Source organism: Acanthopagrus latus, chromosome 17 (genome assembly GCF_904848185.1).
Source record: "Acanthopagrus latus isolate v.2019 chromosome 17, fAcaLat1.1, whole genome shotgun sequence".
NCBI lineage: Eukaryota > Metazoa > Chordata > Actinopteri > Spariformes > Sparidae > Acanthopagrus > Acanthopagrus latus.
The window spans coordinates 29,272,536-29,296,355 of NC_051055.1; the positions used below are offsets into that span (position 1 = coordinate 29,272,536).

At 41.5% G+C, this 23,820-nt stretch overlaps 1 protein-coding gene across 1 annotated transcript; it reads left to right on the plus strand.

Moving 5' to 3' along the window:
- The first annotated feature begins 1,268 nt into the window (after positions 1-1,268).
- On the plus strand, positions 1,269-23,191 carry tlr18 (toll-like receptor 18). The gene is made up of 8 exons (XM_037073636.1): positions 1,269-1,318; positions 2,097-2,242; positions 10,762-11,758; positions 12,284-13,466; positions 13,939-14,353; positions 18,796-18,945; positions 21,500-21,699; positions 22,826-23,191. Exons 2-8 carry the CDS (start codon positions 2,218-2,220, stop codon positions 23,015-23,017), a joined length of 3,162 nt encoding a protein of 1,053 aa, XP_036929531.1. The 5' UTR covers positions 1,269-1,318; positions 2,097-2,217; the 3' UTR covers positions 23,018-23,191.
- The last annotated feature ends 629 nt before the right edge of the window (positions 23,192-23,820 follow it).

Here is a 23,820-nt window from a genome sequence, read left to right on the forward strand (position 1 = left end):
CACTGACCTCACACTGCGCACCATCACCTCCTGCTGACACAAGTCTTTGAAAAACTTATAATGGCCAGAAACATCCTTGTTGAAATGGATTCAACGGACCAAAAAAGAGAAACAAAAAGTGAAGTCTGACTCTCCATCACTTGATGGAAATCTTTTAGGTACCTGAAGTGAAAATCACACTGAGGATACATGGGTCCAGTCTGCAAACTGCAACCAACCTGCAGTTATCCCTCATTTCACATTCTGTTCCCCCCTCAGATAAAAACAGCCCTACCCTGTAAATACTGATTGGGGTTATGGTGAGATTAAGCATTAAAATGACTACAAGCTTTAGGGATATATCAGGGCTCAGGTTAAGGCGAGGGGAATCAAATACAAAGACCGACCCGTACCTGTAGCATTATTAAACAGGCTCAGAGCTGGCTACTATGAAAGCAGAAGCTCAGGTCACCAGAGTCCTATAGTGGCATAAAACAGTGTGGAGACTGGATAAAGACAAACAGGAAACAGCGCTGAGATATGTGCAGATTTGCAGAGACAAAAGCAAGCCCCACATTCTCAGCAGATTACGCTCGCTCTGCCAGCTCAGACAAACTCGTTGGCAGCTGTGCACACTCAGATCTCTGCAAAAATCCTATCTTTCTTATGCGCACCTGGCACAGCATGGATATTTTCATTCATATTTTAGGGCCTGCAAAACAGGATTTAAACAGTACCTGACTCTCTGCTACCGGCCGAGCTGTTCCAGAAGATAAGACCATCTGGAGAGTAGCCAGCTACTGTTCTACATTCAGCAAATCTTCAAATCTCATTTTAAAAAAAAGGAGGCAAGGTGGACAGTTACTCACACTACAGAGTGTTAGAAATGATGTAAACACTCATTGACTCTTTTTGTAGTTATTTTCCTTTCTCCAGTCCTTCCAACCGCAAATATCTTCCACCATCTTTAATTCTTTTAACAGCACCTGTCAGACGTGTTGCCGTTGATTTTGTAAACATCTACGGGTTCACTTATTGTGTTCGAGGAAGAAATGGACCTCAAAGCCTGACCAGTAAATACAAATCTGTCTGCAGGCCCAGAACGTTGGCCAGAGTGCAAAAAAAGGCTTCCAGAGGCAAAAACAAATTCCTTCCCCTGACACTTTCCACATACCTGAGCATTGCAACACACACACACAGACACACACACACCACACACACACGCCAAAGGCTTACTCAGTCAGTGTTGAGTCACTTCTCGTTCTCCTCTGAACACAGAGCACGGGTTACAGCAGTTGTCAAACCAACAGACGAGTTGAAGCTGACTGCCCGTCTTGAGGTGAGTCCAAACACTTTTTTTCCTCTCTTTTTCTATCTGGTTTGAGTTTATTGCAGTAGGATTTTGTTGGATTTCAAAACTGTTTGGACCATCTCTGATTAGATTAGATTATGAAACAAACATCACATAGTAATTATTCTTCTGTGGACGATGATGTGACTCACGTGAGCAAACGTTACGAGGGATTTTAAAACATGATGAAGCACTGAAACTGTAAACTGAGATATCAGACTCTGAAGAAAGGCCAATTCATCAGAGGCCCATAAATCTGTCACAAAACCTCTGATAGGAGGAACTGTTCATCAGTCTTCCAGGCACGAGGCTTAGATACAATAACAGTGATGAGTAATCAAACAGAGTTACAGTGTTTTGTTTTTTTTTTTGTCATTTCAAAGCATCATGTCAAAATGTTTTTGGAAAAACAGACTCAGATTTGAATGTTTATTTTGAAAGATGCTTCTCAGAAACAGGTTGTGAAAACCTCGGATCAGATTCACTGGTTGATTTAATGGGTGGAGACAAAAAAAAAACAAAAAAAAACAAAGTAAACATTCAGGTGAAAGTGACTGATGATGTTTGAAGTCAAGATAAGGTGGACTGCTGGTGGGTGAAACAAAACGTGTCATCAATGAGGAAAACATTCCCTTAATTATAAGAAACGACAAATACGATACATCTCTCCATTAACAGAGCTGTTTAACTTTATTATTTAAATCTCTTGACAAGTTTTAGTTCTGGGTTATGATTTTAAAAGAAGATAATGGCATTTTTGGCCTAGATTCACCTGAGATCTCTACAGCCGATAAAGCCGACTGACAGCTGATCCATCTGATCATCTGCAGCCTTCATCAGAAACGGATGTGATACTTCTCATAACCACACAACTATTTCACACATCCATGTCACCTCCCAGGCTCTGTAAACGTGAGTTTTTATTACACAGTTATCTTACCTGTTGGCTGACAGCACAGCCGACTTGTTTCAGATTCACAGTTTTGTCTATTTGTTGATGATGGTTGCAATGTTTCAGCCAAAATAACCCAAGGACAGTTGTTACCTTCCCAGCAACGTTCCAACTGGCTGACAACAAGTGCAAAGAGAGTTTCAAACAATGATTTCAACGATTTATTGATACCTGATACCAAGTTATTTATCCGGCTTGGCTTGCACACCGAGCACAGATTAGTTATTAATCTCTTGCTCATACAAGATACACCTGGAGGCTGTCACGGTGCAGTACGTGCCTTGGTTTTGGGGGTCACAGTTCAGGATGACTTTGATAAAACAGGAAAAAAAAAAGAAAGGTTTTTTTGTTTTTTTTTGTTTTTTTTAGTGACCCAAAAGAGTTGGTACCGCCTGTAGTGCATCAGGTAATAAATGATGAACACATACTCTAACATAAGTCATATTGTTATGCAATTTTTCAATTAAAAAATAAAAAGGTAAATGTGATGTAAATGCCAGCAGCATGGAAAACTTGTACGACTGCTGTGCTCTTTGTGTTTCCTTTAATTTAGCTTCCCACTGGTGACTAACACTGATGTCGACCTTGCTCACAGTAGTTGCTCTGTGTGGACTCTTGTTTTTATCAGCTAATTCCCTGAAAAGGCCAAAACCAACAATGAACATCCACTGTCAAGTATTTCCTGTGCAGCCAAAGCCATTTATAGCTTATGTGCCTGTGTCATAAAACTCTATTGTTGTGCAATAGACTTATGAATGTGACCCAGAGTTTTGGAATGACAGTGGAGCTTTTACATGGAGGCATAAGCTTTTGGAAGCTTTTGCTACACAGGTAATACTTGTTGGAAGGATCAGTGTTGCTTTGGTTGATAATGTTTATAACATAAGATAAGCCGACACCAGTCTCCTCTGGAAATCAGCCTGCTGAGTCGGTGGCACCTGTGAAGCTCCAACAGTGAATGAGCTAATTTCAGGCAGGTGTCAGCAGCTGTTAGTCAGTACTGATAATGTCTGGAGCTCCACTGTGAGATACAGATGCTTAACTTGCACTTGGTAAACTAAAGTCATTTCATTTTGAGATGCAGGTTTTAATGAGAGCATTCAGAAGTTAAGCCCAAGGCTCCTGTGGTTTCTCTGGGATTTGTTGCTATCCTGAAGTCATTGCTGCTGTTCTTCCTTTTAGATCTTTTTAAAGTTATTTAATTTGAACGCTGTCAATTATTTCTGATTTTTTCCTTCTTGTATATGAGTTGTAACTTGAGTTTCTTTAAAGGGTTGAGTTGAGCACTTTAAAGAATCGTTCTGTCCCCAGGGAAGTGTGTGTCAGCCCCCCTTTGTGTCACTGCACCAGGTTTTTTTTAAATAATATAATATAATATAATGTAATATAATGTGACTCTTCACATTAACATGCCCTCTTTTACAAATGGCATGATGACTTAAAATTGTGTTTTAAAACGCTTCTACATATTCAAGTAATGAACAACTATTGATAAACTGATGATAAATCCAGAGCTCCATCAGAGCCGTCGAAAAGTATTATTCTATATTATATTAAAATATATTATACTTTCTCTCAGTGCTATATCAGCACAGATCACAGGACTAGTGTACATAGGTGGAGTCAAATCACTCCAACACAGGACACATTGTTCTGTGTTGAGCATTGTTCCCTCCCTCACACTTGAGACTGAACACCTAAACCTTTTTCTTTTGAAGCTTTGAACATGCTGTACAAGACTCTCACTTTACTCTAGTTTTTCATTCGCGGAACTGCTTCCGTAAGCAGATTTTTATAAATTCCAAAAAAAAAAAAAAAAACCCTTTAAGTTGAGAAGAATAACTGGGGTTCTCCATGAGCCCCACGTGAAAGAGCTTTCTCTTAGTGGATATTTTGTCTTGTCATTGCACAAAATGTTCAGATCCAACAAATTAAAACAACAATGTCTCTGTTCCAATTACGTAAAGCACTAATCATGAGCCAGCATGTGGAACAATAGAACTGTGGCTCTGTAACACACTGATATGGAATTTAGAGGTAGTAACTGTTACACCTGTTTCCCGTGACAAATGCAAGGAAGTACAAAATATAAATTTCCTCATGCAACTGCAAAGCGAATGACAATGGGCTATTGACATTCTGAAAAAACACCAAGACATTGATGCTCCTATTAGATACCCATGCTCTTTTCTTGCACTGACAAATGAAAATATGTGCTGTGACTAACGTCTGTAACAATTACAAGACAGCTGCTCTGACTGAAATTGGTTGAAAATGGAAAATTGGCTGTCGGTAGCTGGGTGGATGATTGCTCCTTGTCTGAGTGTTTCAATTAAACCTCAAATGAAAAACGTGTCAGAAGTTATTTATTACATTTTCTGTTGGCATCAGAATAAGGAGGAGTTTTTCTCCTCAAATGGGCAATCAAAGTCTTAATTTTGTTTTTCTCTGATTGTTTTGCACCATTGCTTCGCAGTCAAATGGTCAGCATCATGATCATGCCAGAATTAATTAAGGTCTTAAGGGAATAAGCAAATATTGTAAGATAAGAATTACAAAACTAAATGTCACTACCTTTGAAGCAGACATCACCTCCTCCAGTCTCATGTGATGTGTAACTTTGAACATATCAGCTGAAGTTAACTCATTGTCACTACCATGCTCGGCTTACGTCGGGATATTTCTGGTCTGACAAAAAGATTTGACAGTCTGATTAGGAAGTTACATTTTCACTGGGCTCTGACTTGTCATTTCCTATTCTGAAAGAGGATTTCCGCTCCAGCCAAAGGAAATTCAGCAGCTTCTTTTCTTAAAAGTGAGGAAAAATTAGTGCTTTGAGCAGCTGAAATGTAATTAGGTTGGTCGTGCGGTGTTGTCAGCAGTTTTCTCAGGGACTGCCGTATCCAAAACTGTATGTTTGAATACTGCTAGAGGTTAATGGGAAATTGTTACCAAGCACATAAACATTGTAGACTGTCTGCCGGTGAGGAGGATGTTTGATATTTGACAGCGATGTTTTTATATGTAGCATGTAAACGCTGACCATCATTAAACCATATGAAAGGACTCGCATCAGTGAAACAAGTCTGCCGCCAGATTAAAATGTTGCACAGATAGCAGGCAGCACGGTGCTGCCATCGTATATCAATGAAAAGGCTTATTATAACAATTATTGACTGCTCTGTAAATATCAGACACAGTAATGACATCATGATGGAGATATCTTAATCATTGATAGAGCCATTTATTGTTTCTTTGATAGCCTGGTTGGTATTTTACTGCAGGTCGACCACATCACAGTATGGATCCAGAGAGTTGCTATGGACCAAACAACACTGGGTTCAGAGTACAGTCTAACCTACAGAAGTTAAGTTTGGCCATACATCTTAATCAGTTCTGGGTCTCTACCAGTTTTACACAGAAGTCTGTTTACAGGTCTTGAGGAGTGCGAGTGCAAATGTGAAAGAAGTTGTAGGCCAACAGTCTGAATCCATTTGTGGTTTCAGAGGAACATGTGAAATCTGATAAGCTGCCTCCTGAGTCAGTGTCTGCTGTTGCCAATGTCAGAAAATGAAATTAAAATCCGTTGGTGTTGAAAAAAGAAGAAATGAGCTGACCAGGCTTCTGTAGCCTGCTTCTCCATCTCTGCTCGAGGCTTAATGTCATCATGAAGGCACCAGACTTTGACAATGAATCTAAGTTCATCACAGTGTCTCTGGTTTCGATTATGATGCACTGATTTTGACCCCCATGGATCAAACCTTTAGTCAGTTTGACAGTGTTACAGAAGTTCAGTGCTAAATCGGTGAAGAACTATAATGACTCAACATCCATCAACTTCAACTGTCTTTTTTTTTTTTTCCACTTCAGCTAAACTTCATTATCCTCAGCTCAGCCTGGAGTTCAAGGCCCCAAGTTTCACGTTACAGGTATTTTGTTATACGCTACCAGTCTCAACCTAATACAGAATGGGCTTATCATCTCCATGCAATTGTTTTAATGCACACTGAAGGCATTCCCTTGATTATGATGCAGTTTTTCTCATTAACTCCACCACACAAAAGGTGCACTAACTCTAGCTGAAGCTGACAACAGCTTAACAGCTTAACATCTATAGCCAAAGCTGATGGATGTCCTGCCAAGCATCACGCAGCCTAGAATGAGGAAAACTGAGTGAAGTTTGACAGCACAGAGCCGAAACCAACAAGCTCAGCCTGTGATGTCTTTAAATGACCACAGTCCTTCTGAGGATGATGTAGCTGGAAAGTCAGAGTAATTCCCAGCATCCAAGAAAGCTTATTTTTTATACTAGTCTATGTCATTTGCTAAAAGTGATTTGCAAAAGTCCAGCTGAGCCACCATATGCTCCATCTTCAACCAACCCAATCACAAGAATAAAATGTTTGCCAAGTACGTTTCTGCAAAACCACAGATTAGTTAAAACTTATTGCTTCCTTGCACAGCAACTACACACACACACACACACACACACACACACACACACACACACACACACACACACACACACACACACACACACACACACACACACACACACACACACACACACACACACACACACACACACACACACACACTTCTTTAGGTTTCACTGGGTTAGATTTAGGCACAAAAAAACACTTTGCTGGGCTGAAGAAAACATCATGGATTGGCTGAAATGTATGCAGTTTGTCAGTGCAGCTCGAGTTGCCTGCCTGAACCAGCTTGCAGGTGTCGCTCCATTTATGAGACATCACAGGGAAGAATCAACCTATCAAAACTTCTTGAAACATGATAGGAAGATTGCTAAATTTGGATAATGTCCCCTTTCCTTAAATATATCCAGGGGTTTCACTATAACAAATGTTGAAATGCAGATTCAAACTGCACCTATTGTGAACACAACACAACCCTTTTTGTACAAATGTCTATATGGACCTTAGCCTATCAAACATACATATTATAGACATACCTGTGGTTTAAACCTGCGACTGGGCTGCCTAAACTTAAGGGGCAGGCCTGCTGATGATGCTGGTCCAATATTTAAGATTTGTTTTTTCACAATGTCAAAAAAACTTATAAGCTCAGCCAGTTTGCATGTTACTGATTTCAACATAGAGAACAGGGAGTGTACCTTTAAACAATAAGAAGTGCTGTCACACTGAAACTTTTGCTTGTGGTATTTTTACTTACCACAATTAACATGAATCATATTTCTTCCTTTGGCTGCCACACCTGTTCAACTGGGTCCAAAAATAAAACATTGTCATTGTAGTCATGCAGTGTCAGCCCGTAGATAATATCTATTTTCCATTTTCACGTGCTCTGGGGGGGTTTCCAGTCAATTCAATATGAACCTTTGCAGTGGGCTAAACCTGCACGTGAACTGTATTTACCAGGAAATGAGCCATGTGTTTTTTTATCTATACACAGTGAGTCCCATGTGTAGACTGTGTGACCTAGAAATCTTATAACTTGTGTGGTGACACTGAAGTGATTGCAACACATCCCTGAAGAGCATGGATTAATTGAGAGCACCTGAAACTCGCCAGCATTTTTTGTGCACATTCCTTTCACAGATAAGGCCGTTTACAACACAGAACAGAGAGGTTTGACATTAACCTGAACAGAGTCAACCAATAAATTCTCTCCATCAGATCGTGACTCTGAAACTCCTGCAGGCCAGGTTAATGTCAAACCAGCTGGAGGTCAGGAACCAAAAGTACACAAAGTACGTGGGTTAAGAAATCATAGAATGACAGGAAGTATTCCTCTGACAGCTTTTTTTTTAAAAATGTACCCACTCGGTAGACAGAGAAATCACTACAGTGGATCTGATCCAAAACAAAGAATCTTATCTGACTTTATTGTCTTCAGAGGACGTACCCATGGTTGGGGGGGAGGGGCATTTATGGCAAGATAATAGTTAAACAGACATGTGCTGATGTCAAAACATCCATAAATCAAAGCTGTGACCTTTGACCAGACTGCTGCGACACTTGACGACACAGACTGATCAATGCAATTTTGATAAAAGGTGACATTCATTAGAGAAACATAGTAAAACGTAGTCAAACCTCAGTTGTCCGACATGGGCTGCATCAAAGTTCGACAATGACAGAAATTTGGGGCTCAGTTATCACAGTGTGACGCTACAGCCCATGTCTGCAAACTCACTGAAAAATAATTTCAATATCCTCAGTGTTATCCAAAATGGAAATATTAAAAAGTTTCCTCTATGTTACGATCCTGTAGGCTTATGTTAGAGCCTCCAGTTCTTTAAAGAACCAGTCTTGGTAGTACTGGACTTGCCCTTGAAAAATGCCTTTATGTAATGTATATAGTAAATAAACTCTGGTTGAGAACGAGCTGAATGCCTCCAACATGAATACATTTCCAATACTCCGGACAACAAACTTGTTATTGGCGGCTGGTATTGCAGCAGCATTTTACAATATGGCCTTTCACGCAAGGAGTTTCACTATGTCAATATTATTGATGTTGATCTTATCTACTGTCAATTTCCAGGACCAGCTGTCTACTGTTGACCAGATTAGATAGACGAGGAAGGTGTGTGGTTTCCTCTTTGAGGCTGCATCACGGCTGCCGTTTTCTCGGACAGACAGTGTTTATGTGTCAAGGAAGAGAGATGACAGCCACGCAGTAAACACAGGGCGTGATCAAGTCATTCACAATCTTTTATTTGCTGTCTTGCAGTTACGTTAACAATGAGTCATTAAGATGACTGTTGATCTGAGCGGACTGAGGAAGGATTAGCGGGGAAAAGATGTTTTAGATTAGATGAGATAACTTAATTGTCTCTGCAGCACGGGTGGTGAGACAATGAGAACAATGAAAGTGCAGAGTCTATACAAATGTGTTAAGGGAATATAAATTTAAATAAACACTGACATTTAACTTCACAGTCCATCTCATTCCTTATTGCTCATATAAGCTGAAAATGTCAAAAAAAAAAACCACATATTTGAATAACACATCAGTTTATCTTAATAATCACCCTCTTCCCCTTAATGTCAGTGTTTTTGCTGCTTTCCATTTAATTTAGTTCCCATTCTGCGAGTAAGATGACCAAAAACAAACACAGAAACAATGCATTTCCCATATCTGCACAGACATACAGTAAATGTTTACTCAGGTTACTTATGGAGTCAAACACAATAACACTGATTGTTTAACAGGGGCTGTAAATCTCAGCATCTCCGGCACATGAGGGCCTTAACAGTGTGTACTTTGGACCAGGAATATAAATAAAGGTATTCGTAGAAGGGATTTAAGAGTCTGCTGGTGGAGACTTAAGCAGGAAAGTCCTAAGAGGGTGAGTACTGTGAAGTGTATAAGTGCTGTTGTGGGACCTCTGAAAATGTCTATTTCGTATGCATGAGGTCTGATGTCCTTTTCAGAGCATGTGATGACTCGAGAGCGATGTTGCTCTTTTGCATTTTCTTGCAGGATACACTTACATGGCAGGAGAATCCAAATGTTGAATATTTATTCTGCCAAGACACGTTTATGATTCAATGGGAAACAATAGAAAATTGATCAAAAGATCTCGTGTCGTCTGCCAAATCATGGCTCGCTCATCCTGATTTCTTTGTTGTCTTTGAATCATGTAGCTTTTGGGGGTTTACAAGAATTACATGCCAGTTAATTTCAGAGAACTGATATTACCACAATGTATTTGTAAACGATAACGACACATCCTCCTTTGTTCTGCCAACTTTCCTCTGATGCAAGATTAAGATATTACACCATAATTTATTTGTGTGCGTGATGCTTGTTGAGACACTTTTTTTAAAGCCCTCGCTTGCACAATAGAACATTACAATAAATCTGACAGTCATCCTTTCATTTTGTTTTTCTGACTTTTAGAACATTTTACCTTTGGAGGAGCAGTTAGGGTCATCAACACAGCACATGAAAAAAAATCTGTCAGCTCTCTCTCTCTGTCGCTGTCCTTCACAGTGACTGAGTCGGGTTCGATACTTGAAATTAGGGCTCATGGAAATACAAACACAATAAATTGTTCCAACTATTAGGAATAATTAATCACCTTTGACTGGGGTTTCCAAGACCCCGATGTGCTGGTGTTTTCAAGAAGCACTAATTAAGTTCCTATTTGTTAGAAAAGTTGTGTCTCATTCCCAGGTTGGCCGCTGTCCCAAAAAGACCTTTAAAAACAGAAACAGACAAAAACAATTATGTGAAATCACAGGGAACAAATTGATCAACAGAGTCATAAAACATTAGAATGATACAATTAAAACTGGGACAACAACAACAACAACAACACCAACAACAACAACAGCAACAACAACAACAACAACAACAACAACAACAACGTAGGGAGCAAGAAATTTAAGAGACAATAGAAAGTTTTGGTCACTGTCTTGCCATTTTCTGTACCGGAGTAAACAATACAATGCCAGGATTTCATCTCTCTTTTTTCTTGTTTCTTTAGGCTATAAGTCTGTCAAGATGATGTGGAAACTGGTTTATTTTAGCGCCATTCTTCTTGGAGCACTCACATCCCCAACCCCATCTTCAACTCCCACCACTGATGAAGGACCCTGTCACATCTACAACTCCGGCCGCTCTGCAGACTGTCTGGGAAAACAGCTTGAAAGTGTGCCATGGACACAGTTTCCTTCCACACTGGAAGACATAGATCTCTCCTACAACAAACTTCAAGCTGTCCTTGTTGACGACTTCCTCCGCCTCCCTCAGCTTCGCATCCTTAAGCTGCAGTACAATAACATTTCACACATTGACAATGATGCTTTTAAGAACAACACTCTGCTGGAGCATCTTAACATCTTCAATAACTCCCTGCAAGAAATTCCTGCCACAGCTCTGACTCCTCTGTTGAACCTAAAAGAGCTCTACATGTCCAACAATCTTTACAAACATGCCACTTTGGCTGATAGTTTCTCCAAATTTGTCAAACTCAAAGTTCTGTCCATGGGTGGCCCTCTGGTGATGGGTCTAAAGAAAGGCGACTTCCAGCCCCTGAAGAACATCAAGCTCCAAAGTTTTGCCATCAAATGTTCCTCCAATCTAAGTTACTATGAGCCTGGAAGTCTAGAAGTCATTCGGACAACACAGATGGGGTTTGATATGGCCATAGATCAACGGCCAAACGCCCTACATCACATGCTGCGTGACCTCGCCAACAAGACCTTCATCGCCATCCAGTTTCGCAACCTCTTTGAGTTCATGTACTACATGGGAGAACAAGACATTTTCCAGGGTTTAAAAGACATAACAGCATATCAGATTATATTTCACAGAGGTAAATTCAACGAGAACCTTCTGAGGATGGCTTTAATGAACTTACAGGGTGCCCCTATTAGAAGGTTGAGACTTCAGTACATCGACTTTGCCCGTTCACCCATGTTTGTGGATAGTGGAGCAGGTTCCAGTATCACAGACCTGACGCTGGATAAGTTGGACCTTTGGTGAGTAGCTTCTAAATTTGGGGCAACACGTGCCAGTTTGAATTATCATTAAATTTGTTATGAAATTTAGGAATTTCCCATCATGTTTCTATACCTTTGATAGGTCGATACTGCCCTATGATGTCTAATAAATGGAGCAACATCTGCAAGCTAGTTTAGACTAACTAACTAACTAACTAACTAACTAACTAACTAACTAACTAACTAACTAACTAACTAACTAACTAACTGCAAACAAATAACAACTTGACGAGCCAGATGGTTTGTTACACAGAACAATCTGGAAAGGCGCCACCAGAAACTGTTTTGGAAAAGAATAGGCTCATTTTAAAAATATTTGGTCGGTAATTATATATCATGTGCTAACTCAACCAATCAGATCAACAGCAGGCTACACTAACCTCCGGAGGAGCTGTCAGTGTTGTTTTCAAACAAATAGTCGCTTCCCTCACTGGTCATCATATCTAAACTATGTGTCGGCTTATCATTTGCACATAATTAACACCATAAATCTGTTTCTTGTAGGTATATCAGCAATCCTGACGTATTGCGATTTGACTGGCGCTTCACCTGGTTCAAGAAAATCAAGGAACTGTCTATTCAGTATGTGTACTTCAACTCCGTGCCTTGTGATGCCTGGGTTGAGATGGAAGGTGTGAAGATTATCGATATCTCCAACAATCGCCTAAAGAATGAGTTCATCTTCAACCAGCGGTGTGATTACAAGGGCGCCGTGCCAAATCTTCACACCTTCGATATTAACACCAATGAACTGACCAGTTTAAAAGACTTGTCATTGCTTACAAGGGAGTTCAGGCAGCTCCGGGTTTTGGATATAAGCAACAACAAACTGGGATCTGCTGAAGACAGCAAGGACTGTGTTTGGCAAAATAATATCACACGGCTTATTGCTCACCACAATCAATTTGTAAGTGAATCCCTCCGTTGTCTGCCTACCACAGTGCACTACTTGGATCTGTCCTACTGCAACCTGGACCAGCTGGACATGGTATACTTTGAGAAAGCCACCAACCTGAAAGAACTCCTGTTGAGTGGGAATAAAATCAAGTTCATTCCATCTAAGTGGGAAAGTCCGTCACTGCAGTCATTGACTTTGGATGGGAATTCATTTGGTCTCATTAGCAAGGCATCCTTCCAGGACATGCCTCAACTGTCTCATCTGAGGGCAGGAAACAACCCTTACCACTGCACTTGTGAGCTCCATGCTTTCGTCCAGGAAACGCTGTCCAAAGGAAAGGTTAACCTGACGGACTGGCCCTGGAACTACAAGTGTTACCACCCTGAGCCTTTGCTCAACACAGTCATATCCAAATACTTTCCAGGTCATGTGGCCTGTGATATTAGACTGGTTATCATCATCTGCGTCGCGACCACTGCAGCTGTGATCTTGATAATGATGGTGATTTGCTATATTTTTGACCTTCCGTGGTACACTAAAGCCACGTATCAGATCATCAGGGCCAAATACAGAGCTCACAAGGAAAAACTGGCGGGGGAGCCCGAGCCTTTTACTTATCACGCCTTTATATCCTATAGCCACGCTGATGCAGACTGGGTGAGGGACCAGCTCTTGCCCTGTTTGGAGAACAACAGGAACCCTTATCGTCTGTGTATTCATGAGAGGGACTTCATGCCAGGAAGGTGGATCATCGATAACATCATTGACAACATTGAAAACAGTCGTAAGGTACTAAAATGTAGTTACGCTTTGTATTTAGACATATCAGAATATAACATTACTGGTATTGCATGAAAAAAACTTGTTTAACCACATTTAATCTCTGCAAATAAGTTCAGAATGATTGTACTTTGGGCCCCATTGGGCTGTTTTGCACCAATACATTTGAGATTTGGGCCTTTATGTTGGACATTTTTGCAATTCACAATGTTAAATCAGCATCTGAGACAGATAGTGAATAAGCTCTTTGATTGGCTACCCAGCATTGTAGATGTGACGGGATCCTTCATCAGTGTTAGTGGTGAGGGTTAAAGATGGAGCTGGGGATCCAAGAAGGGTGCTAAAATAAACCAGTTTCCACATCATCTTGAAAGACTTGTAGCCTAAAAATAAACAAAAAATATTAGATATTAAATCCTGGTATTGTATTCTTTACGCCAATTTACTCAATCCATGTTGTCTTTTTTGTCTCCATCTTCAGGTGATATTCGTCCTCTCCCGGCACTTTGTCAACAGCGAGTGGTGCAACTATGAGCTGTACTTCGCTCAGCAGAGAGCAATGGGAAAGTCCTTTAGTGACGTCATACTAGTAGTGAAGGAGCCCATTGATCCCAACTCCCTGCCTAGCAAGTACTGCAAGCTCAAGAAGATGCTTAGTACCAAGACATACCTGGAGTGGCCCCATCAGGTCAACCAGCAGGCTTTCTTCTGGGCGCAGCTGAAGAGTGTTCTGGGAAAGCCAACGATGAGCAGAGAAGGAACGCACAGTGTGAAGCGCAGAACCTCATCTGAGGGAGGCGTTTCTGTGATACAGCTCCCCATGGAGGATAGGAGGCCAGAAGAAGAAGCACCTAATTTAGACAAAGAAGCAGAGCCCAAAAACAAGATTATTCAAAAGGAACAATGATGGGCAGTCCAGTCAGAGACTAATCCCTGTGGTGGCTTTCTGACCAAAAACTTAAAAAGTAAAGTAAACTTTGGATAATAACGAGCATTCCTTCAGTATTATCTCTGTAAAGGCCTGAACTCAGGTGACCTTTTGTGTGGGCTATATAAAGCTTATGATTATGATGACAGACCACAACACGATCCCTTCTGTGCCCATGGCACACTGTCATGTTATCCCTGAAGGCCGAGCTGATGCCCTCTCCGCTCCGCTCTCCCTCTGAGCATCTCAGGCCAGGTGCCCTGCTGACAGGCGCTGAAAGGCCGCAAACTCAACGGCTCAAATAGGATCTCCCATGTCGCACTCTGCATAACAAGCCAGGTGCCAGGAAGATGTGGTGACAGGAGCCACATTGTGAAAAGACCGTGCTCTGTTACAGTCTTGGCCCTCAGACGTATGAGATCATGAACGTTCCAACTCTGAAGTGCCAGGGCCGAGTCAAAGGCCACGCAGGCCATGTAACACAAATACTTTAAATAATACAATGTGTTTCGGGAAGATGGGCCCAACCTTGGGATCAGTGGATTCAGCACTGCATGATAGCTTTTCAGTGTGGGCGATGCTCAGTGATAGTTGATTCTGTTGCACAAGTAAAATAAAAAAGAGTTCACTCAAAAATGAATGTTCAGTCATCATCTCCTCACCCCCCTGCCAGTGAAAAGCAGGGTGAGGTTTCATAGACATTTCTGGAGCTTCACAGCAAGACAGTGTTACAGCAATCTCATGAACTGCTGATGCAGCTGGGGGCTTGTTTTAAAACATCAAAAAACATAAAATAAAATCCATAAAATGGCTCTATACAGCTCGTCAGGCATAATATTTAATAAGACTACACCACTGCACATCAGCTTTGCACACATCATATAACAGCAATGACAAATGGAGGTAAATGAAGTACAGCATAACATATAACATATAGTCCAGAGAGAAGTACAGTGAGGTGGTGACTGAGCGGGTAGCTTTACAGTTGCTTTACAGTTGAGATGTGAGACATATTACAAATCTAAAAATAATGTGTCTCAGGGAGCCCGAGATCCTAAACTGATATGAAAAGATGTTATTAACACCCTTAAAAAGGAGAAAGTCTACACTGGAGCTTTTACAGCTACTTTTTTTATTTTTCATTCAATGCTGTTTGTGCTTTGAAGTAAATGGGGATAAATGTGGACCACAAAACTAAACCTGACTTTCCATCAGTGATTTAGTTCACTTGTAACGCTCCAGCACACAATACAACAGCATCAGCTCTTTTCCTGTGCACCAACCAGCTCATCGTTTTGAACTGGCCACACTCTGTCGGCCCTCTAGTGTTTCAAGTTGACTTTCAACTTTTTTTCATTTTCCAGTATTATTTTATTACGCGTGTGGTCAGGCAGCTAATAATCTTACAAACTGTCACCTCAGGTGACTATTTTCAAAAAGAAAACACGTTATTTCTTATAGGATTGGATTATAGAAGGGTTTTTTTTAAGAGTTCACAACTGATATTCAAGAGGGCCTTTAAAACAATATTTGCAGAAGTACTACAAAGTGTGATAAAGCAAGTGTCTGCCAGATGAAAAAAACATGTGAACTGAAACTTGTGGCAGTCTCTTAGGTTTTTAGATTCATAGGTTGCCTTTCTAATTTATCATGGGAAAAATTGGGTTCACTCGGCGCAGAACACAGGCAAAACAGTTTTTCTTTTTCAAGTCTTAATTGCCTGCTGCAGATTCAAAACCCCCAAAGAATCCCATAAACCCACATGCCCAGTTCTTGGTGTGTAGTAGGAATCCGAGGTCCAGCTCGCTCCTGCAATAAAAAGGAGGGTGTGATTAGCCAACAAGGAACAGCTGTGACAGTCACCTCACCTGGCTCTGCTCTCCTTCATCCTCTCCACACCTGTCTGTCCTGCAGCTAATGTAAATGTGTTTTTATACCTGTTTTATTTTGTGACAGTTTGGACAACAGCAGCTTTTTGTTACGTTTATTTAATGATTCATTTAAGTTGAGTTGAGCTCAGACGTGAGAAAGCTTGAGAGCTTTTTGTAAAACAAAAAACCTTTTTTCAGCTTCATAGTGTTGTTTTTAAAAACAGCCACCTGAGTTAACACCTGATGCTGTTGGCAGAGTTTGCAAATGGCCAGCAGATGACACCCTTCAACTTATAGAGAGAAACAGACCGACACAGTTACAGCGTCAGTATCAGCAGATGATTGACGCGCCTCCACACAGCTTAGGGTGTGTTAAGCCCAGACGATATGTCATAAAATGGGACTCAGTGGACGTCTTTACTCTCTGTATTTCCTGCTCTAGTTACCATTACGTGTCTCTTTTGTATAACTGGACACTCATGTATATTTCTGTTTTGTTGTGTAATCAATTAAAACATGTTTCAGCCACAAGTGTTAACGAGTGATTGTGTTGGATGCCCGTCACACGTTCACTACCTGAGGATCTCTGCAGTTGGTTTGAGACCAACTCTGATCAGTAATCAGAGACGGTTGCTTTGACGTCCCCACACAAAAGAAAGATGGGAGGCCCATTTTCCAGGTAACACATCCAGTCTGTCTTAGTAAATTGTTACTTGCTCTAATACCAAGAATAGATAATCTGTCTCTGGTTTCATGTTTTCTTTAATAATGTAGATGTTTCAATTTGCAGTGGCACCACTGAGAATACATTAATGTGATTATCAGAAATTAAACATGTTGCATACAGTATATTTTTGCATGTGGAACACTGAAATGTGTCGTCAGTCTTACCAAATGACCTCATAACTGCTGTGACTCCTTTTCTCTGCACTACTGTATCAAATGCACTTTGTTTTCAGGAAATGACGCTTTAAGTTCAAGCATGCAAATGTCCAATAAAGCCTTTTCACTGGTCAGCTGGAGATATTGATGTAAATCAACTGCAGCGGTTTGCATTCAGTAAAAAGGAAGATTTCAGTTGCCTGGCCTGCACTTTATTTGTATTGCAGCTGGAGTCACTCCGTCTTTCAACCACAATCATTCCCTTAATTGCAAATGATGTGGTGGGAAAGCATTCGTCACGCCTAATAAGTATAAGTGAGGCTGTGTGAGGAAAAAGGGAACAATTGCATCAGCCCATTTCTTGTACCATTTTTTAAGACAGTTTACAGCACTGGGGGGAAATGGTAATCAAGACATTTCAGAGTGCTTAATCTTTCACATTACACAATTTACACAAGAATTTACAAAACTCCAGAAACTGTTTGCACACACAGCAGGGGAACAGAGTTCAGGGTAGGTTTCATGTTGAAAGCTACTGTAAAAACAGTGAAGGACATCAAATGGCCGGTATATATGTTTTGATTTATGTCTTGTTGATTCCTAAAATATATATATAAGTGGAGTGGGAGTTTGATCTCTGGGTTGGAAAAGTGCCTTCCGACTTCATGATGCGTCACACATAGACAACATAAAACCTTTCAGCGTCAGTAGCTTCGTCTTTTTTAGGACTGCAGACTGAGGGCTGTGCTGTACACAGAACGCATATTTTACTAATAAATCAGGGATCTTCGATATTTGTTAAGGCCAAAGACGCACTGACCCCCATTACATGTACATCCCACTGATGTTTGTCAAACTTCACTGATCACTGTAAAGCTCACAGGTAAGAGCCATGGAAATCTCTGTCAGCTCAACAGGCACATCATCATTTCCTAACTTCATGTTTGAGTTCATTTAATGGGTCGTGCTTGTGTTTTGCTCGCGATGCAGTGGATTGTGAGCCATAGCTGCCTCACAGCTAAACACATCGACACTTCGGCTGCTGCGGCTGCAGTGTCTTTGACCTCGTCAGGTCGAGCAAACATGCCGGGTGGCATGTGGGCAGTGGGAGGGCCTTCACCTCCCTGCAGACTGAAAACGGATAAGTGACTCCGAGAAGAATAGCTAGAGCTAGTTTTTCAATCATTTGAGAAGATTTAGGCACTGGTGACCTTAAAACAACAACTGAATTAGGAGCTGTGACTTCTATATTTTGTTGGGCTATTCTTTTTTGTGAAATGTAGGCTAACCAAGAGTCAATATTAGATAAATTAGGTTTTAATTAATAAAAAAAAAAAAAAAACATTCAAAATGACTTCTTTTATTTATTTCAAGGGACTTTTATTTCATTTAATGACACTTCTGATGGAATAAAAGTCTCCTGGAACAAATTAAAAAAACTGTTGTTTTTTTTTAAATAAACATGTATTTATTTGGGGGATTATTTCATACGCATGTTTATTTATTAGTGTTTATATTTGTGTTTTTTAAATACTGAATCATTGTTATTCTATACAGTAACTAAGGTCCCAGGTGCAGGCTTCCATGCTGACTTTCATGCCTTAAAATGGTCATAATCCCTGTTGTTTACAGCTGTGGCAGCTCCTGCTGTGACCAGGGAGAAAAGTATCAGTTGCCAGTTGCCATAAACCGCCTGTGGTTGCCTTACATGGCCAGGTGGCTCACCTGTGTGGGCAGGTGATGATGCCGCTGCCGTCCAGAGGAAAGGAGGGAGGGGCTTATCTGATCTGGATGCATCTGCTCACAGGTGAGGAGAGGAGGAGTGGATATAAGCCATGAGGTGAGCGCTGGAGTCACTTCCACCGCCACCTGCTCCAGTCGCTCGTCAGGTGAGTTCTGCCGTCTGTGTGTGTTTGCTGTGAGCGGTCAGATCTTCCAGGTGAGACTTCAGATTTTCACATGAAGCAGCATCTGTAGTCTGTTTTTAACGTTTCCAACATTTCCATCTCCATCATGCTCCTGCTTCAGTTTCAGCTTCGGATAATTAACACCAGCCTGCATTTGACATTCAAAAGCCTTTTAATTAGCTCCCTGATCGCAGCGGGAATAAATGATTAACGGCAATTATGGGGACTAATTAAGGGGATGGTGCAGCATCACTCAGAAAGTGATGCAGCATCTTCGCTCTCAGACTGTAGATTGAGAGTTATTCACACTCTCTTTCTCTCTCCTGAAGCAGCTCCTGCATTATTGACGAGGGCTCGGCTCATAAAGATACGAATCAGAAGACAGAATAAACGATGAAACATGACCAACCTCTGCTGCTAATCCTCCGCATGGATGCATCCTGGAGTTTATGTCACGTAATGCAAGCCACGATCTGAGTCTGTGTGTCTGTGAAAGCTGTCCTGCAGGGAGGTCTGTCCTTTGTCCTGCTCTGCTTCATGGAGGTTGGAGGTGAAATGACTCGGGCCCCCCTGTAGCAGCCTCTCAGGTGTCTGAACATGAGGGGTAGGTGTAACTTTAGCTCAGGGTCGGGCCAAGGCTTTATGGGGCCCTGAGAAGAATTTGATTTGGGGGCCGCCCCCCAGCTAAATGCACCACCTGACTCAGCACCGCCAATATTAACTACATATTGTCCGTGCTCCATCATTTGTTCATTGTTCATCTATCAGAACCGTCTGTGACATCCCTCTTCCAGCTCTCAGAATTAATGTGTCATTTGAGAATAACACAACGACGCGGTCAAACTTTTGTTTTGCTGTGTGTATTCCAGCGTTCTGATGTTATTTCTCGTGTTCACGAAGGATTCAGCTCCCCGTTGGTGCAATTACCCATCGCAGTCAGCAGACTGATGATTGATGTCGTCCCACATGACAAAAACAGAATGTTAATCAGTCGCTGCATGTCGTCTCTCGACAACAACTTACTGACAACAAATGTATCTACAAATCTGACAGCACTTTGATTCAAAAGATCCTCATGCTGTAAGTTATGTGATATATATTTGTTAAAATCCAACAGTAATCTTTGTCACATAGCGTTTGGTCAGTAATCTAAACTTTCTCCTCCCGCTGAGCATCCTAGTAAAAGAGATTTTCTGGTATCCCTGCCCACGTTATCCAATCAGGACAGAGAACTCCATAAAGAGGCGGTCATGTTCATGTGGTGACGTAGAGAGGAGGGAGGGGATTGCTAACCGCAAAACCGGCAGGAAGTGAACTAAAACGCCAACTCTTAAAGCCGCTTTGATGGTGTTTCTGTGTGCTGCAGATATATTTACTGCAGTTAGCATGGTAACTAGCTGGCCCAGGTGTCCCGTCTCGTCTCGCTGTACCACAAGAGGTGATACTGACTTCCAGTCGGCCCGACTTTGGCTGTTGTTTTCCACCAACTTTAAACATTAATGTGTGTTTGCAGGAGTGCTACTGCATATGTTAGAAAAGTAGAATAAATCATTTTGTGGCCTCAGAAGCAGCTGGTGTCACCACATAACATCCCTCCAAGGATGTCACCTGCTGGCGAAGTTGCATTGTGGGTAATCTAGGCTCATGGAATTAAAATGGCAATATCTCTTCAGCTGTATTGCTTTTGATAATTTGTTGTTAAACTGTGCATAATGGCTCCAACAGTGTCATAGGAGTCCATTGTTAGACCAGCGGACTGCTTTTCAAAACCCGGAGCCTACATTACCCACAATGCAACTCAGCCACTGAAAGATGGATTTCAAAATCAACTTAATTCCTGCTTCAGTGCGCTTTCTTTTGACTGAAGTCAAGACGCTACAGAATGAACCAAGCTTAATATATTTCAAGGTGTTTCCACTCTGCAATAAATAAATAATCTGACTGAAGTCAAAGATTTGACAGATGAGCCTGAATAACTGAAACATACTGAAGACGAAACCCTGGTGCAGCCTGCAGTGGAGCCGCAGAGATGAAAACCTTTGGAAGTGATGTTGTTGTGGTCCCTTGACAGTTTTGTGTTTAACTTTCAGGAAAAGTTTGCATCTTATTGTGTGCCAGTACACAAAAACTTCACTGAACCAACTCACCCTTTGTTCTCAACACCACCGCAAAGTAACATCTTTGGTAACCTGAAAACCACAGTAATATTTCTTTCTCCATCCTACTGCTGAAAAAAAAAAAAAAAAAATCATTTTAGTTTCTGCACTCAAGGATTTCTTCTGTATCGGAGTTAATGCGGGCAGCTGGTCCTCTGCATACAGATCTGAATGTCACTCTGTGGAATGATCTGATCTTGTCTGACCTCTTTTGAATAAATGTATATTCTTTTTTTATCCACAGAATAACTTAACTACATTTCCTCATGACTCATACTCTCTCGATTTATCACTGCAGGTTTTAATTGTGAGACAGAAAAAATGTCATCCAAGCAGGCTTGTGAGAAACCTTGTGACCCGCCCTCCACCCTGGAAATGGCTATTGGGGGCCTCATCCAAGTGTTTCACTCCTATTCTGGAAAAGAAGGTGACAAATACAAGCTGGACAATGGTGAGCTGAAGAACCTCCTCCAGGGCGAACTCTGCGGATTCATGTCCGTAAGTATCTTGTTGACTGTTTACGAAAGCAAGATTTTCTACAGATTGATGAATCGTTAAGGCCCAGACACACCGCCCAGACTCAAACCAGCAGCCAGCTGCCTCTATCCGACCACTCTGTTGCCTCTCGTCTGACCTGTTCGCCAGAAAAGTTGCGGTGAACATGTCGCTTCGACGGCTGCCGACTACACAGTAGTGTGTACGTTCTGCGCTTGCACGAGATGCAATAAGTCTCCTTAACATCGGGTGGCGCTAGTACTCCAAAACATGGAAACAGGGAATGACAGAATGGAGTGCATAGAAAAACAAAGCACACACAGTATTCCGCCCCTCCCACATACCGCGCTGATTCGCTCGCACACCGCCAATCAGAATGGTCATTTTCAGACTTCGCATGTTGAATTGAAGCTGTCCACGTGTTTCCAAAAGCTTCCAGTCTCCCCCGGTGTGTTTCAGGCTTTAAGAATCCTCATCTCAGCACACGTGAAATGCAGGTCGCAACTCTTTTACGAGGGTGTCTCACAAAGCCATTCATGAAATAGATACTTGAGTCAAAGTGTCAATGCCGGCCATTTCTACCATGTATTGATGTCTTAGGCCCAGTCCCAATGTCCCTTCCAGTTAGCTGACGTTCCCCCATCTTGTTGGTGAAGGACACTGTTTTTAAACATATATCGTAATGAAAAAAACAAAAGCTGGAACCAAACATAAAACAAATAGAAACACAATCAGAAGCTTCAGGGGAAAAAAACGCTGTTTTTAAATATTTGTTAAAAAGGAAGACGTTTCACCTCTCGTCCAAGAAGCTTCTTTAGTTCTACCTGGAGGGAAGTCGCAGGCTTGTAAACTCTGTGTGGGAGTGTCCTTACAGAGTCGTTTAGGACAGAGTGCGCTCTGAGTTTCGGAGTCGTCTGGGCCTTCATGTGTGAAGGACTATCCCACACAGAGTTTTAAAGCCTGCAACTCCCCTCCAGTTAGTTAGAACTGAATACATTTTACACCACAGTTCTTGGTGTAGTTACAGGATCTAATACAGAAAATAATCAGAGCAGCGCTGTCCTGTGATCACAGTTTGTGGCACAAGTTTTGTTTTGATGTGATTTTCAAGGTAATGCTTTGGTTTCAGGGCAGCAATGACCCCAAGGCGGTCGAGAAGATTATGGCTGACCTAGACGAAAACAAGGATGGTGAAGTGGACTTCCAAGAGTTTGTCCTTCTGGTCGCTGCACTGACCGTCGCCTGCAATGACTTCTTCACAGACTGTAGTGGGGGAGAGGAGAAGGAGAAGGAGAAGGCACCTTGCTCTAAGAAAGTCTGATACTTCACATTAAATCAATAAGCCTTTCTCGACATAATGTACTAACGATGATCATCCTGTTGTGCACGTGAAGGTGTGAATCATTCCTTAATCGCAGCGTCTTGTAATGTTGATGCATCACTTCAGACCAACCAAACGTTTTCTTTTTGTCCTAATAAACGATGACATCCTGTTTCTGTACGTTTCTTATTTCAAGATGAGCTGAATGTCTTCATCATCATACATCTCATTCATTCATTTATTCATTCATTCAGGCACCATGAAACCTGAGTAATAACAGACCTGTTCACATGTGGAGTGGCATCCTCGAGCACCACCCAGTGTCTGATTGGGTTTATTCATGTCGGCCAGCTGAAGAGGGTCCTGACGTCATCCCAGCCGTTCGCTGCTCACCCGGCAGCTCTGCTCCTTTTGTCTTACTCTGAAAGGAAAATGCTGGCCAGGCACATTAAAAAAGTGACGTCAGTCCTGGAGGCTCTGGGACGCTGTAATTCATTCAATCAAAACACATGATGGCTTCTAATATCAAAGAATACTGTTGAGGCCACTGTGAAGAGCAGATAAAACCAACATTTACTGATGCAACACACTGCAGAGGCTTTTATGAGATCATTTGCAGACCATTTGAATGTCCCTGTGAATTGGTCTTGTTTTTGTGCAGATACAGATGCATCACCTGCACATCAGCCGTGTAATGACTCATGGTTTGACCTTTTGTTCCAGAGTTGTTTTAACAATGCATTCCCTCTAAAATGAGACATTTACCAGTCAGAAATATACAATTATTAAGCTGTCTGTGAAAT

What these genes read in the sequence shown, in the direction of transcription:
- tlr18 (XM_037073636.1), top strand. Translation starts at nt 2,218, where the DNA reads ATGTCACCTCCCAGGCTCTGTAAAC. An exon ending in ACATTGAAAACAGTCGTAAG is followed by an intron (nt 13,467 to 13,938) that starts GTACTAAAATGT and finishes CTCCATCTTCAG; the next exon opens with GTGATATTCGTCCTCTCCCG. An exon ending in CAAAAACAAGATTATTCAAA is followed by an intron (nt 14,354 to 18,795) that starts AGGAACAATGAT and finishes TGCTGTGACCAG; the next exon opens with GGAGAAAAGTATCAGTTGCC.